At 27.6% G+C, this 18292-nt stretch overlaps 1 protein-coding gene across 2 annotated transcripts in view; it reads right to left on the bottom strand.

Annotated features, from left to right (window-relative positions):
* Positions 1-18292, bottom strand: part of LOC100212022 (non-lysosomal glucosylceramidase) — an 81186-nt gene that overhangs the window by 742 nt on the left and 62152 nt on the right. Inside the window, exon 31 of one of the 2 annotated variants that reach the window (XM_065801316.1) lies at positions 12517-12627. The exons of the other annotated variant lie outside the window; for it this stretch is intronic. Coding sequence (XP_065657388.1) covers positions 12517-12627 — 111 coding nt within the window. The remainder of the gene's footprint in view (positions 1-12516; positions 12628-18292) is intronic. 2 annotated transcript variants of the gene reach the window in all.

The raw sequence follows: 18292 nt of genomic DNA, 5'->3' as shown, positions 1-18292 counted from the left end.
GTTGTCAATCACAGCCTTGCATCTTCGAGGCATAGATTCGATCAGGTGATCAATGAAACTTTGTGGAATCGCTGCCCAGGCCTTTTGGATTTGTTCAAACAGTTGATCCTTATTACGAACACCTTCGCGATTAATTCTGCGGTTGACGATCTCCCACAGGTTCACAATAGGGTTGAGATCCGGAGATTGAGGCGGCCAGTCCATCACCGATAGGTGGTTGTCTTGAAACCACTGCTTGACTACTTTTGCAGTGTGTTTCGGATCGTTGTCTTGCTGAAAAACCCATTTTATTGGCATATTCAATTCAGCATGAGGTAACATAACATCTTTCAGGATATTTTTATACATGAAACGGTCCATTATTCCATCGTTTCGATGTATTGGATATAGACCGTTAGCAGAAAAACACCCCCAGACCATTACATTGCCTCCACCATGCTTCACTTATGGCAGTAACGTAAATCGAGGCATTTTCCGGCCGGTCGACGTACACGGCAAATGCCATCGCTCCCAATGATGTTGAACTTCAATTCATCACTGAACAGGACAGTTCGCCATTTCTGCACATTCCAGTCAATATGAGATGTAGCAAACAAGAGTCTTTTCTTCTGGTTTATTAGTGAAATCAGCAGTTTCTTTGCAGGGCGTCGAGAAAACAATCCAGCTTCAACAGCACGTCGTCTGATTGTTCGGTCCGATACAGGCAGCTCTAATTGCTTTTGTATCTCGACTGATGATATCCAGGCATCCTTCTTGACGGATCTGACGGTCATAGAATCCTCTCTAAAAGTGGTGGAACGCGGTCTTCCACCTTTGTTATCTGCTGCCAACTTCCCCGTAGAACGATATTTGGAACATAGTCTTGATACGGTCCATTTTTTCACGCGATATTTATCACAATTACTTTTTTGTGACATTCCACTTACGTAATCGCCAATAATTTTCTTTCTTAGTTCCAACCCAAGACTGTGAGGAGCCATTTTTGCACTTGAAGTCATAAAAATAATAAAAATAAATAATCACGCTTCTCAAGGTTTACCGTGTTACATTTACCTTGTGATGATACAATAATGCTCTGTGGAACACAACGTCTTGGTTGGATGTAGACTGTATTGATGTAATGAAACACTTTTATGTATTTATAAACACTTTTATGTATTTATAATAAACACTTTTATGTATTTCACTTCTTGTATTGATGTTCTTCGATAAAACACTTTGATAAAACTCACTTCTATAAACTGTCTCGATAATACTGACTGATTGACTTCCATATACTGACTGAATTACATGTCGATTTACATGTCTCTTATATAGTAAAATGAACCTGTGTGAACATGTTCTGGAAGATTCTAGATGCTTCTTTTCGATGCTACTGGAAGCTTCTGGATGCGTCTGGATGCTTCTGAATATTTCTGGATATTTCTGGATGCTTCCAGATGCTTCTTCTGGAAACTTCTGGAAGCTTCTGCATGCTTCTGGAAACTTCTGGATACTTCCTTTAATTATTAAAAAACTTCCGTGACGTTGACACGGACCAGACTTAAGAAAATGAAACGAACCAGAAAAGTTGCACTTGTTTTGTCCGCTGCAAAATGGCACCAAATTCTGCCTGTGTGCTGTCACCTGTCAGCTGATTGCTCATGTCATGGCATGCTATGACTCCAGACTCCTGAAGTGTTTGCTGTGGTAGTATAGTTTGTTTCGTTTTTAAGACATGTAAAATTAGGAACACTTTTTAGCATTGTTCGATGTTGGTTGCAAATGTTTTGTCCAATACTGTATATATATATATGAAAATTATAAAAATAAAAAATATTTGGAGGGAAAATTTTGAGAAATGACCCTTTAATATTTGAAAAAATAGAAAAAACCATAAAAATAGGACAAAAAACTAATTTTCTTGTCTAGAGTGTTGAATGTAAAAACCTACACTTTTTTATTTCAATTTTATTTTAATTTCAGAATTTTATTTCCTGTAAGTTATTGTTAAAGGCCTGAGTCTCAATAAAAGCTCATTTTTAGTCGTAAAAGAGTGAAAAGTGAACAATTATTTATTAATGGGATTTTATATTTATTTTTTTAATTAATCCATTATTTAAACGACTAATTATATAAAATATTTTTAGGTTAGTAAATATAACTAAAAAATCAAACATTGTTTGTGAGCTAACATTATAATGCCTCCAAGATCACATGATGAAAACCGTGCACTTTATTTGTGCGGTTTGCTTTTGCACAAGAGGAAAAAAAGCAAGTAGACAAGTTACTACCAAACAAGAAATTGAACTGAAAACTCATTTTATTTAGCCAAGCTATTCACTGCATAAAATCGTAACTTTCCATCTTTAATATTCAACCAGTAAATTTTTAGAAAAAACCCGTTTAAAAAATTATTATTTCTCAAGGATTTGCATAAAAGGGGTCATAATTTGTGGACTTTCCTTAACTTTTATGTTTTAATGTAGGTTTAGGAATAGAGTTAGAAGTAGGTTGAGGAATATGAAGTAGGAATGGGAGGAGGTAGCAGAGTATATGTATATTTTTTTGTATTATTTTTAATGTAATGTTACAATTGATCCTAAAAGTAAAAGCTTAAAATAAATTGGTAAAATGAGTAGTAAAAAATTTAAATATAAAAAAGTAATTTTGTGCATCAATTAAATCTCAAAAAATACATTTATAATATTCTGGGAATAAAATGATATGTGAAAGTTAACAATTAATCATAAACTTAACCAACGCACAATGATATAGATTATTTTTATAAAAAATAAACAACTATTTAAAATTTTTTATATTTTTATCAGGTCTATGGAAAGATGTAAGTGAAGAATTTGTAAAATTGCTAGCTGAATGGAAGTCCAGTGGAAGTTGTTTGTAAATAAGCAGAAGAATAAGATTTCAGTTAACAGCCCTCGGAATTAGAAATAACGAGGTCGGCATTAAATTGGTAGCTTGTAAATAACTATATAATCATAAAATGAGTTGCATAAAAGTTTAATCCAGTTAAGGTTTAGAACACAAAAACTACAAAAAAATACAAATTTAATATTTAAAGTGTCCCCCTTTGGCTCAATAGCAAACAAGTACTCGTCTCTGCATTGATTCAACCAATTTCATGCACATCTCATGTGGCACTTTTAACCAGTACTCGTTCAGAAGTTGCTTTAAAAGCTCAGTTGATGGAATTTGATGGTTTACCAATTAAGTGTTGATCCTTAATCATATATTTTCTTTTGGGTTGATATCTGGTGATCTAGGGTACCAAGGCAACAAATTGATCTTTTTTGTGGTAAACCAGTTTGTTATACTATGTGCTGTGTGTACTGGAGCCCCATCTTGCTGGAAGATGTATTGCTTGCTTCTGCCGTACAATTGCCTTGTCGATGGAATCAAACGTATTTCAAGTGTGTTTTTGTAGGTATATTGGTTGATACAGCCATTAAACAGCTCACAAAAACCAAGGCCTTTGCGGGAAAAACATCCCCATATGCCTACTGAACCTCCACCGCCTTGTCGTCTTGCTTGTAAATAGCGCTCATAATATTTCTCAGTTGCAAATCTTTTAATGTATATTCTTCTATTGCAGTTCACAATCTGAAAATTTGACTCATCGCTCAAAATCACTTTTGCCCAATCTTCAACTGCCCAATGCAAACATTCTTTGCACCATTTTCATCTTTTGCGTTGGGCCATGATCAACAGGATAGGCTTTTTTATTGAAATGTTATACCCAATACCTTTTTTTGCTAATGTTTTTCTAACAAGTTCTTTGCTTACATTTTTAATTAGAAAAGGATTGGTAGAATATTTGAGCTAGCTTTTTGTTGCTGAGCCTAAGATTTTTTTTACTGGTTCTGAATATGCTAATTTTGTCACAGTCACTAAGCTTCAGTGGTCTTCCAGAACGAGGCATGTCAATGATGTTACCAGTTAGTCCCCAGGTTCTCACTGTTTTTTGCACGCAAAATTCAGAAACACCCATAAGTTTACTAATTTCAATGTTGTTATGATTCTTTGATTTGACCAGTCCAATAATTTGCCATTAGATGGTCTCTAACACTACTTTTCTACCCATTTGCAAGCGAATTGAAATTTAAAATATTGCAGTTATTCTTTAGATAACTTTTTGCAATTAAAATATTTTTTTTCAATTTTAAAATTATTTTTATATTTAAGAATCACGAGTACCCTTTATATTTATAATTTATAGCAGTAATTAAGTATAATAATTAGTTAAGGAGTGTGAAAAATGTATAATTAATTAACTCAATTAAACTTTTATGTCATTAGTAAAATACATAGTATAACTTTTAATTAGTTTTGCGGAAGTAGTGCAGTATGTGAATATTTTTTTTGTCTATTTTATTGATACAAACATAAATAGCAAAACACAAAAAAAAAAAAAAAACTCAAAATCTATATCTGTTAAACTTAAATGTTAGAAAAACTGGCACATAGTTATGAAAAACTCTCGATTAAACTTTAGTGCATAGCTGTAGAAATGAGGATGGGGATTTTATGCTGACCTCAAACACTTTTAGGTCAGCAATTAAGTCGGCATTGCTGAATGCCAACCCTTATGCCGAGGGTTGCCATTAGTTGAAATAATTTTAATAGAGGTTTCCATACAAATATAGCTAAAATAGAAAACTTAAAATCTCTAGCTTTATAAAAAGGTCTAAAAAGGCTTGTAATTTACCAATTAAACCAATGGTTTTATCATGATGTAATAGCAAACCCTCTAAAGAATATTAATAAAATCGTTAATAAAATTAATATAGTTTTCTCTCCTCCGGAAGACCTTTCTTTGTAAATTACTTCATTTTTTTTAAATACGGAGCTGCTTATTAGAAGGTTTTAATTCACAAAAATAAAAATAAAAATAAAGGTATTAAGACTTTTTTAATTCAAGATAAAAATTATAATTTTTAGTTGATAACCTAGCAATAAAAATGTTAAAATATATAAATGTGTTAAAATCAATAATTATTGATAAGTTTTAAAGACGTTATTAGAGAAGGGAGGGAGGAATGGAAAGAGATGGAAAGAGAGAAGGGAGCGAGGAGTGGGTGGAAGTACAAGTAATAAAAAAAAGCATAAGTAATTAAAGAATCGCTTTTTACTAAAATGTTTTGGTTTAGAATTTGGTTGCATCTGATTTTTTTGGTCAACCATTTGTTTATTGTTTAAGATTTTACTTGGTGGAAAACCTATGATTCTATTGCCGGATGAGAATAAAGAAACAATAGTTAATGGATTTTTGACTGCAGAGAATGTATCTTAACAAGAAGCTAGGCTGACTGATCATTAAGTTATTTCAGTTCAGAGAAACTTAAGACTTAAATAGAGATAAAAATGTATTGTCCCTCACATAAAAAGGGTATGAGGGGTCAGAAAGGCATCTTTAGAAAGGTCTTTGCTCAGGAATTAACTGCATTTCAAGACTGTAATGGGAAAGAAATAATCAGACCTTTTATCTTCTCTTCTAATATCTTGAAATTTGTTGAAAAACTAGCATATCTAAGGTAATCATAAAAATTTCCAAAATTTATGTCGTCATTTAGTTTATAAGACTTCATATTCATTATTTTAATCTAAACAATGAAAATTTATATTACTAATTATATTGTATAAAACAACCTTTCTTAGAGATGGCTTCAAAGTTTGGCCTAGATTTTGGTAAAGGACATCCAAAGCTAATTCTTACACTTTATGATCCAGATGATTTAACATTCATTAGACCTTCTATCAGGGTAGTCAGGAAAAGATGGAATTGGTTCACATAAAAATTACTTTTTCAAATCCTCACATGCTACCTCTTTTTTAACAAAATATTCTTGTTTATACTGAGAACCTCTAAATATCAAAAGAAGTGAAGCCTGGCAGACAAATGCTACACTCAGAACATTTGTGAATATTAAAAAGCACAAAGAGGATTGGGTAAACTCTGGAGATTCAAAGATCAATCAAAGAGAGTATACTAACTGTGTGGCAACTCCTAAAGGAGTTGCCACAGTTAAATTTTGGAAATTTATGAAACATTGCCAGAACTTCAGGATTGGTTAGCCGCATATTCTATTATTTTCGAACTATACCATGGTGAGACACTTAAAGGTAATGAATGTTCTAAGGATCTAAGACTCCTTGATAGATTGGAGAAAGTATTTCCTGAAGATGTTTTTTTGTTTTTTCTACTTTATTGAATTACTTGCAGGATTTTTCAAAGGTCATTCATTCATTCATTGATTCATTCATTTGGTCTGTAAGAAGATAATAAGTTGGATAATAAGAATTTCTTATAATCTGGATCTACATAAATCTGAGGAGGTCTTTTTAAGTCTTTACAGGAAGAGTTTGGAGTATCTGAAACCCCTAAGCTTCACTCACACATATTGAGTGGTTCATTGGGATAACAGAAAGGGGAGTTGGTCAGTTCTCAGAACAGGAGTTAGAAAACCCACATTCAGCATTCTTGGAGGTTTTGGAGCAATACTTAATAATAGTTTAGTAATATAGCATGTATTTTCAATTAGGGACTTTCACAGTGTGCGGTTTTAGTATATGACTTTTTAATAGGAAATAAATAAACAAAATTTAATTAATTATGACACTTTCTGTTGTTTTAGTTTTTGTAAACAACTTTAATAGACGAATATTGGATATTTTTTGTTGAAATAACTAGTATTACAAAGATATTAACACTATAAAGTGGTTTTGTTATTCATATTTATGTTACAACAACGTTAATACAAAAAAAAAAGAGATAGGACTTAAAAAAAGTAATATTGAATAATACTTTGTTTTAGTCAAATCTTCTTAATTTCTATATATTGGACGAACGGATTCATTTTTTATAAAAATTTGAGCTCAGAAAAAGATAACACTTCAACTCATTAACTTATGTTAGCCCACAGTCTCAGTAATTCAGTAAAGTATTCATAAAAGTTAATGCAAAAAGTGGTAAGTTAGATTTAAACAGAATAAAGTACCAACAACTTTCGATAGATAAAAATGAAAATAATATAAAACACCACTGGATATTGTTAACAATCTAAATTGTCAAGAAACTCCTCCTATCATTTCATATCATCTTAAAAGTTTCCAAAAGAATAATTTCAAATTATGTTATCCTAATATAATAGATAAAAATATGTTATTTATTCAATTTATTTATTAATTTATGTTATTTTCTTCATTATAAAACAATAAACAATTAAATAAAAGACTTGAAAAAGCTAATGCAGAAATACAATAGAAATATAAAGTATAATTCTACATATAAAAGTAAAAGTTCTCAAAACTTGAAAATCAATTATTATTACAAAGTTACCAAAACCTAATACACTAATCAATAATAAAATAATCCTTCATAATTAAAATACCTTTTATCTATTGGAATGTGCTATGTATTATTTGATATTACAAGTCCATAATTACTATTGTGTATTAAAATTGTAAAGGCACAGGTAATTGAGTTTTAAATAAAATAACTAAATAATTTTTTTTAAAATAATTTGTCTTCTTGCATTGGTAGTTATGGTCCATATTTTACTAGTTTCCAAAAGCACATGTAATATTTTTGCATGAATAGCATTTTTAGTGACACTTTTTGAAAAATCTGACCTTTATCGAGATTATCCTATTTATTAAAAAAGGTTTCCTAAATTATTTTTCAAGAATGGACAACCTCAAACTGATATGGATATAGACTATACACAATTTAAAGATATAGATAAAGATATAGACTGTACACAATTTAAAGATATATATAGATAAAGATATAGACTGTACACAATTTAAAGATATAGACATAGATAAAGATATAGACTGTACGCAATTTAAGGTTCAATCTGCAACTTTTAATTTCAGCACTCTTGATTTTTCTCATTACAAAAATACAAACAGGAAAAATATTATGTTATTTGATACATAATGGTATTTAAGCATATGGAAGTTGTCTTTTTTTCAGCAATATTTCTATATCTATTATTTAATATCAGATAATGAAAAATGGTGTGTTACGTTATACTTTCAAACTTTTTCCTGCAAGCAACAAAAAAATCAACAGTTATTTTAATTTCTTTTGTTTAGCCATGCATCTAAACTTTGCTAAATTTTTTTATAACCTGTATAATCAATAGGATCAGCAGCATATATTTTGTCAATGTTAACATTTATTTCTGTTAAATCTCTTTGTATATGTTACAAATTACTGTAAATAGATTGTAAAGAAAGAAAATTGTTTTTTTTGCTTCAACACACTCCTCGTAATTATTTATATAATAATTTTAGTATAATAATATTTTTAACACATTTTGTAGCAGTTAATTTTCTTTTTGGAAGTATATATTATGTTATTTTTAGGAACAGTATAAATTTTTCTTTCCATTGCGCAAATAATATTACTTGTTGCTGTAAAGTTTTTGTGATCCGAAGAAGTTAGTATTATAGATTTGGTTTTCTTTAACAATATGAAGATGCATTAAGCAAAAAAAAAAAATGCATTTTTGTAAAGGGATAGTTGAGATAGTGATGAAAGTTTTACATGTGAAAACAAAACATGGCTTTATTTTAGAATTTTTTTTTCTACATTTTTTTAAAAGCAAGGCGTACTGAAATAAGTTTAGTCTGGCAAGACATAGAAATTTAGTCTTTTTTACTTTGAGAATGTCATTTTTGAAGTCATGATATTTTTTCCTTTGCTTCATGGAAGTCTTTTATAAATAATAACAATGAAAGGAAATATCAACAGTTTTTTAAAACCAACATTTCAAAAGTAATATTCTTGAAACCAACATTTCAAAATAAAATATATGTGGAATCATTTTTAAACAAAACTGCAACAAAACAAATTTGTTCTCCATAAGATTTTCATAACAAGCAACATTAATGCCAGGTTAAACAAAATTCGTTTTAACAGTCACAATTTTTCTGTCAGTCTTTTCAGTCGCAATTTTTTTTTCCAAAACTGCATTCAATTTTTAATAACTGCATCAATTTTTCTGTTCTAAACTGCATTCTCTTATATTTAAAGTATACTTTTTAAAATAGATGAAGTGATAGAAGGGTCTACTGAGGCTTTTCTAGTTTTAAGAGGTAGTTGAAGGCGAGATACTTGTAGAATCCAAGAAAGTTTTGAGTAGAAAAACGTTTTTCTGCCATTTCATTTTAGTTTTTAAACAAGAAAAGGGTACTGTTTAAATTTATTTATTCTGATCTGTAACTTATGTAAAGTGCAGCTTGCAGATAAGCAATGGTCCATTAATCATTTTATACAACTGTTTTCTATCTAAAAAATTATCCATTGTATTTTATTAATTAAGAAGAAAGGCAAAAACATTCTGGTATCAATTGAGATCGACATTGTTTCCGTTCATTTATCCCCTATAAAGATGGCTCCGAAATCTCATACGCCAAAACCACTCCTTATGAAAGTCACTAATTATTATATCTATTTTAGTTGAACTTAACTGTATTCTGTATCGCATCTATATTTTGCATTACTAAAAAAAAAAGGTTTTTTAACTTTTTTATTTTTGCAGGTTTTAAAGAACCATTTCTAAATTTTCCCTGAAAATATTTTTTATTTTAATAACTAATATATATATATACACTGTGTGACAAAAGTTATCGTACACTTTAAAAAAATTACTAACTCTTAATTTAGAATAAAAGAAATGCAAGGAACAAGTTAAAAACTGAATAAAAACTATTTGATTTATAACTATTTAAACAGAAATTGAAAAAACAGAACAAGAAAACAATTTTATTTTAATATCTTGATGAAAAAGCAAGAAAAGTAACAAAAAGAAGGTGACAAAAGTTATCGTACGCTTTCAAAATAGTACACTTTGATAAATATTATGGGAACTAAACTTATATTTTAGTATTGTGTATTTTGTCCTTTAGCTTTTACAACAGCAGCAAGACGTCTTGGCATTGATTCAACGAGTTTTTTTGTAATAGACGGATCAATTGATTTCCACGTCTTTACAATTTGGACTTTTAATTGTTCAATGGTGTTTACACCTGTTATATCTATTCGTCTATCGATTTCATCCCATAAATGTTCTATTACATTCAAATCAGGGCTTTGAGGTGGATGATTTTGTATGTCCCAACCTTTTTTTCCCATAAATTCCATCACATCTTTGGCCTTATGTTTGGGATCGTTATCTTGAAAAAAAACATAGTCATCACCAGTACCAAGATTACGTGCTGATTGTTCAACATTTTCTTTAATAATACGTTTATAGTAATGTTTATCCATATTTCCTTCAATAAATACTAACTTTCCAACACCTGCTGCTGACATACATCCCCAAACCATTACTGATCCATTTCCGTGTTTAAATGTTCGGACTGTAGTTCCATTTTCTAAGCAATTTTTTGATGAACGCCATACACGAATTCTACCATCAGATCTTTTTACATTAAATTTAGACTCATCTGTCCATAAGACTTTATTCCAGAATGAGTCTGGCATATCAATGTACGTTTTAGCATAGTTTAATCGAAGCTTACAATTTTTATCACTAATACAAGGAACCTTTCTTGGAACGCGACTCACTATTCCTTGTCTTTTAAAACTTCGAATGACTGTTTTTGGACTAATATTAACCCCCAAATCGTTTTCTATTTTGCAAGCTAAAGTTTTTGCACTTACAAAACGATTTTTCTTGATTGTGGAAGCTAAGCTTCGTTCAGCACGCTTATTCAGTTTTTTTGGACGACTACTTCGGGGCAAATCAGCTAATTTTCCTGTTTTTTTGAACTTGTTAATAATTGAAGAAACTGTGGATTTTTTAGAATCAACAATTTTTGAAATACAATTTAACTATTTTCCTTCATTCCAATGCTTAATTATTAGCTTACGAATTTCTACAGTGGTCTTTTGAGCTCACCCCGTTTCGAGCTCATTTTACTTTTTTTTAACCAAAAAATTCATTTAAAACAATTGAAAATAATCTTAAAGTGTTTATAGTTTACTTTATTTTCAAAAATGTATGAAAAATGGTGGACATAACGGTTTAGAGTTAAATAAATATTAGTGTACGCCAAGTGTACGATAACTTTTGTCATCATCTTTAATGTACTTTTTTCAAATTTTGAGCCTAATTTTAATGTTATTTCAATATAAATTCCAAAAAATTCATAAATTAACAAAATAAATACTATTAAAAAAAAAAATTATAAATAATTTTCATTAAATATAGCAGAAAAATTGTGTCTATATTGAATATTATTTTTTTTTCTTAGCGTACGATAACTTTTGTCACACAGTGTAACACAGTGTATATATATATAAATATATATATATATATATATATATATATATATATATATATATATATATATATATATATATATATATGTAAAATTATGACATAAAAATATTTCTTGAGTGTTTTCATAGAGGTTTTCTTTCATCCAGGCACACGGTGCTGAAAATAAAAGTTTTTTTTAGTAGTTTTTTAAAATAAAAGTAACATCACGTCGTGAATGAAAACTTTATTGAAATATTTTTATAATATTGAAAATATACATATATATTTTTGTGAATAAAATAATAGCAATAACCATAACTTATATATATTTTAATAATAAATAACATTTGTTGGGAAATTGACTAACGACTAGCTAGCGACATTTGTAAACATGAAGACAGCAATAGGTAAAAGCAACTATATATATCCATCGACTAGATTTAGGGTTGTCTTGTAGTTAGCTACATAAATGCAATCCGCAATTATCAAAATATCATAATAACATTGTTAGCTACAGAGCTGAAATACATAGCCATAAGATATAATATTTATATGCATAGACATGTATATATGTTATACGTATGTATGTATGTATGTATGTATGTATGTATATATGTATGTATGTATGTATGTATGTATGTATGTATGTTTGTATGTATGATTTTTTTACAGTCATGCATTTTTAAACTATTTGTCTTTTTACAAACACATTCTATAACTAACATAAACATAGTATTGTCTATAAGTAACAGTTACAGAGTTGTTCAATTTAATAGTGACAGTTACAGAGCAGTTCAGTTCGATAGCAACAGATACATAGTAGTTCAGTTCACTTTAAAAGGCCTTAAAAATGTTTTAAACAATTTTGTTTTTGTGCACAATAATTAAGTACAGAACTTATTTGGCGTTCCAACTATCTTTTCAAATTATGGTTGTGGGAGCCCAAATAAAAATTAAAAATTTAAAGACTTTAACTATATAAGCTGTACCTAAATCTTTAGAATAACATAATGTTAACCAAAAATTTGAAATTTAAAGGATATATAAAAAGAGCTTTTTTATATTGCGTAGTAAAAAATATTACAAATAGTAATAATTGAGAAAAATAGCTTTATTTGAGAATAAATGCCAGATTTGCCAAAAATCAAAATACAATATAAATATTATTAAGTTCACAAAACAAAGAATGGACAGTATTACATTAAGAAACTTACCTCGATAAAAACACAAGAAAAAAGCCTACCATGTTAGCACATGCAGAATAAAATGTAGTTCCGACTGAGACATTTGCATTTGTTAAAGGAACACTCAATTCAAAATGACTGAGTTTCAATTCTCCATATGCAATTTTTAACTAAATCAAAAAGAAAAACACATTATTTTATTCTTTTAAAGAGTATATGTAATGTGTAAATTTAAATGTACAACAAGATATAGGATAGAATAGTTTATTACAAGCATTTTAAGCGAAAATTGGAATAATTTTAAGAATACTTTTTTTTTATGAATAATTATGGATATAAAATGATGGATATAAAATGTTGGATATAAAATTTTTGCAAATAAATAATCTTTAGGAATCACTGCACATGATCCATTAGATATTTTAGCACCCAAAATTTTTTTTTTAAATCACAGTGATTTTAACAAAGTAGCGAATGTGCTACTTTTTCAAAACCACTGTGAGGTTTTAAAAAAGTAGAATATTACCCAGACCACATGATAATATAAGCACTTTAAATTAGCTAAAAAAATAGCATTAAGTAAATAAATACAAATCTGACAATTAAAACGAATTTGTGGAATATAATAAATCTTTATTAACAAAACTTATAATTATAATATCAAATTTTAAGCCACTTGAAATGAAACAATACTACTTTGTTTAACAACAACAACAACAAAAATTTAATTCTTTATTTTTTTAATTTTATTATTTAAAACTTTTAAACGATAAAAATACAAATATTTTGAATTTAAATTATAGAAAGATATTACAGATATACAGAAAGTATTGTTAAAATATTGAAAATTTTAACTATATTTTGCTTTTATTCAAAAAGCAATTAAAACCAACACAATTTTAGGACTTTAAACTATGTAATAATAGATAATTTCAATGAAAAACACTGGGTGTTTTTTAAACATGCTCATATTACACGAAAATGGTATCTCTAAATAAAGTCAAATATCTGTGCTTTTTTTTTCCAAACAAAAATAAAACAGATTTCTAGCTAATATACTTCTCTATATATTAGCTATCTTATATATTATGAAAAAAAAAAAAAAAATTATATTTCAACACCAAAATTTCACGCAACAGATTTTTTCATGTGTAATGATAATATTTTAACAAAACAAAAAATTGAATAGCATTTTAATTAGAAAAGAGCCACTAATTACTGGATGTTTATGCTAATTATACTGCTTCTTATTATCACTACATATAATCAATTCAAAAAACACAAAATCTGCCCTACCCTGAATCTACCCTATTTAAAAGTATATCTAAAAGGTACAACAAAGTTTATAAGGTTTTTGAATCATAACCTATATACCATATTTATAACCAATATTTATACAGGTGTACATTTCAATATTAAAATATTGTCATTCTAACAAATCCTCTCAAAATAAATTAAATTAAAAATTTATAAAATACTTTGTTAAAATGCAAAAATTTAAAATATAGATTAAATATAAAATTACAAGATTAGATGTCAGTGAAAATGAATTGTTTAATGACATGACACTTTATTTTCAGTTGTAAGACTACAAAAGCGATAGATAGATGTGTCTACCTCTTGATTGCTGTGTGCAGTAGGAACTTTTTTTCTTTCATTATTTTTAAATTAGAAAAAAAAGTATGCAAAAAACCATTGTATAATATATGATATTTTTTTTTGATATTATGATAATATCTGATATTTTTTTTTACTTTTTTTGGTTTTTAATAAATAATGAGTTTAATATATATGTCAAAAATAAAGATTTTTGTAACAAGTAAACGCTATCAGTTATTTTCACGTTATATTGGTGTTTTATTTTTATGTTTGCATCATAAATTGTGTACACTTGATCAATTCCTTTCAAATGTTGAAATCTATCCATTATGTTCACCTGCTATATTTATCTGTTATATTCTAAGTTATACTTTTTCTTCCTGTTCCAAATGAAAAAGAATCTGCTATATATATTAACAAGCAAATATAATAATAAAACAAATATTATTTAATTACAATAAGAAAATTATGAAGGCTATAAAAATTACTTATAAAAATCATAGCAAAATAGTCATGACAAATTCCAATTTTTTTGCATTTGTTCAGTATGTATTGATAGTACATAGATTCAAAGTGAGTTTGCATTGATATATCATATCATTAACCACTAACGAAATAATGACTGGATAAGGCATCTATAATATCAAAATTGAAGCCAAAACTATATTTTGGCAGCCATATTTGGAGGCCCTAATAACGATGCACTGAAAATTTTATTTTAATTCTAAAAGTAAAGACAATTTTTCAAAAAGCTAGAAAAAAAGGTGAAAGAAATTGAACACTAACAAAAGAAAAAATGCTAAATCAACAAAATAATAAAAATCTATCGAAAATGTCAAATTAATTCCATTATTCTTTAGATCATTTCTCTAGATTTTTATAATAATATTATAAAAATCCTAATATTAGTATCCTTTTTATTTCGTACTCTTTATTGGCGACAACATTTTATGCCAATATTATAGAAAAGATATAATATATAGAATATATTATATCTTTTCAAAAACGATTAAATGAATTTTAAGATGTATTTTTTTATATTCTCTATTATTTTGTTATCTTTAGTGGTGACAACAACTTGTACCAGTAGTAAACTTATATGTATTTTTTAAACAAGTATATATTCCATAAATTTGAAGGGGTCATTTGCTTATTTTCCTTTTTATTTTATATTCTTTAGTGGTATCAAAACCTAGTAGCAATGGTAATGTTATACTTTTTCAAAATACTTACAAATTCTCAATTAAATGATTATATATTATAAACCACACATGATTTAATGATATTTTTTTTGCAGGTTATTGTTTTTTGTTTTGTAATCTTTATTACTGTCAACATCTTGTACCCAATGATCAGGTTACAAATTATACATTTTAAAAATATTTATAAACTGCATGCCAAAATAACGCTAATATAATGCCAATATAATGGAAAACTGGTGTTATATTTGCTCAACTCTGTGTTATATTTTTTTTGTTATTTTGCTGTTAGTTTTTTAGTCTGTTTTTTTGACGTTGTTGTAACATCAATTGCTTTTTTATTTTATAACTAAATTTTATATATTCTTGATACAAGCGCAAACTATCTTGAAGTCACTATGTTGCATCAATCTATTCTAATATTGCATGGATAACTACATAGCATATATATACGGATAACTGGTGTTATATACAGAGTTATAACTGGCGTTATAACTCTGGCGTTTTATTTTTTTGACGTTAGTTTTTTCAAATTTTCAAAATTTACTGAAATTTTTTGGAAAATTTCAGTAAATTTTGAAGATTTTCAAAATAAGTAAAGTTATTTTACAATTAATGGGTAAAATTTTATGTCTTATTTAGGCAGATGTTATGGACAACTTTATGGTAAAATATTGTGAAGTAGATTATAAAAATTTTAGAAAGTCTTTGAAAAACACTTTTTTTGGTATTTAATTGAGTTTTTATATTATAACTTTAAGTAGCAACTACGATAATTTGTTTTTGATCCTGCTATTTGCTAAGCATATTGATGTTCATTGCCATAGAAAACTTTGTCCTAAGGCTTAACATAATTTGCATCCTTAAAGGGGATGGAGCATTTGTCATCATCTATTAAATTGGCTTTACTAACAAGTTACTGAAATTTTTTCTATTGACATATTGACAGCAATGTAAACCAAAGACATTTTAATTTCTTTAGACAAATTACTTTCAATAACTGGAAGATTATGAAACGCATTGAACAAAATATCATCTTGTATTACATAATTACATTTGTAACACAAATGGCTCAATGATACTTTTAAAATATTAGCAGTGATACCAATATTTAGACATAAATTGTATTTTTATTGTCAACTTTTTGTAATATTTGCTGAACATTTATAAAATAAGTACCACCTGATCTTTGCCAAAGTTTCTCAACATTTATGAGAAAAAGCACGAGAAGTATCTTTGATTAAATTTTTTAGTCTATGAACTTGTTTTACAGGAGCTATTTTTTCAACCATATCAGCCAAATTTAAAAGAAAGTTGTTTATCATTGTTTAATGAAAAATACGATATTTATCTCTTGTACAAATATCTTCATAAAGTCTTTTAACTTTACCAATTATAAAAAATGTGATAAAAATAAATAAAAACACATCAACATTTTTTATGGGCGGATGAGTTTAAAGCAGCTTTAGCCTCATCACAAAATACTCTTAAACAAGTTGACACATTTTGACATTCAACTGGTTTAAGAAAAATTGCAGTTTTATTAAGTTAGACTATTTTACAATAGCATATTTGTTAAATTGAAAAGGTTTTTTAAGATCTGACCATTATGCCATTCTTGAAATACCTTTGTAAGTAAAACATAGTTCTTGGCATTCTTCTGTTAGCCAATTGTTGCGAATAGATTTTATTAAATAAACTAAGTCATATAGAAAAAATTTTTTATTATTAGTGCACCAAGTATTACAAAGATTAAACATTCCAAAAGACTTTTTATTAAATTTATTGTCACTAAGAATAGCAACAACAGAACTTTACAAGTAAAAAATAAGATAAAATCATTAAACCCAAAACTATTTTTGCTAATTCATTCGAGGAATTTACAGATTTACCATAAATGTTACCTCCTGTATATGTTATTTGTGGTTTAACATAAATTCATCAACTAGTAGAATAAACTGTGTTTGAGAAATACAACATTTTTCAAGACAAAGCTTTAAAAAATCATTATCTCTAACATTTCTAACTTTAGAAGTCAACTTTGTTATCAAAGATATACTTGGTAATTCAAAGTCATCACGTAATCGAGAGTAAACGGTTTTCAACAATGAAAAGTACTCAAATGCCCTAGCAACCATATCAGGAGAATACTTTTTTTCACCAATAAACATTAAGGAGTTCATATTTAAATCTGTTCAATAATAATATTTTTCTTGCTATGAATTGGTAAAGAATTCAGATAGTGTATTGCAGCATGGAGACGACTAATGCAATCAATAATATTCATATGATTGTAAGAAAAAGGTTTTATGGTGCACTTAACACCACAGTGATAGCTATCAAAGGATAAATCATTTTTTATTTTCAAAATAAACTTTGGAACACCCAAGTTGTCCAATATATCAGCAGATTGAAGATGTAAACAGTTTTTATTAATTTTTTATACTAATGAGAATGAAAAAGATATAGTTTTAGACATTATTTTATTACACAAATCTTCAAAAGAAGAAATATTATCCACTTCTACAAAAGCTGCTATTTCATCAGGAAAAATACTTCTTAAAGATAGCAATAATTTAGTAGTTGGTCAGAAATGTACCATATTACAAACTATTAATTTGAAAATTATACTTTTGTAGCTTTTTTTGAAGGTTTGTAAGTGTCACCATGTATAACAAGTATCACCATGGATTAAACTATTTGTTTGTGATTTAGTAATTATAAAATTTATCTTAAACAAGATGATCTTTTAAATGCTTGGTAAAAGTGGTTGCTTAAAGTTAACATGGGATCAAGAATAACACTAAGAAAGATTATGTTTTTTATTGCATATAGTTTGATGGCAAAACTTAAGAAATTTTAAATTTAAGATAATTAAAATAATGAGTTAAAAATTTTTTTTTTCTTTTTTTTAAATTTACAATAATATTTTTTAGTTAAAAAAATATTAATTTAATTAATTTAAGTGTGGTAAGCTAGAATGATTGTGATAAATAACATATGACTTAATGACGTGATATGATTTCTCTAATCCAAA

The sequence above is a fragment of the Hydra vulgaris genome, chromosome 07 (genome assembly GCF_038396675.1).
Source record: "Hydra vulgaris chromosome 07, alternate assembly HydraT2T_AEP".
In the NCBI taxonomy this organism is placed as follows: Eukaryota; Metazoa; Cnidaria; class Hydrozoa; order Anthoathecata; family Hydridae; genus Hydra; species Hydra vulgaris.
This window is presented reverse-complemented; position numbering and strand designations above follow the sequence as displayed.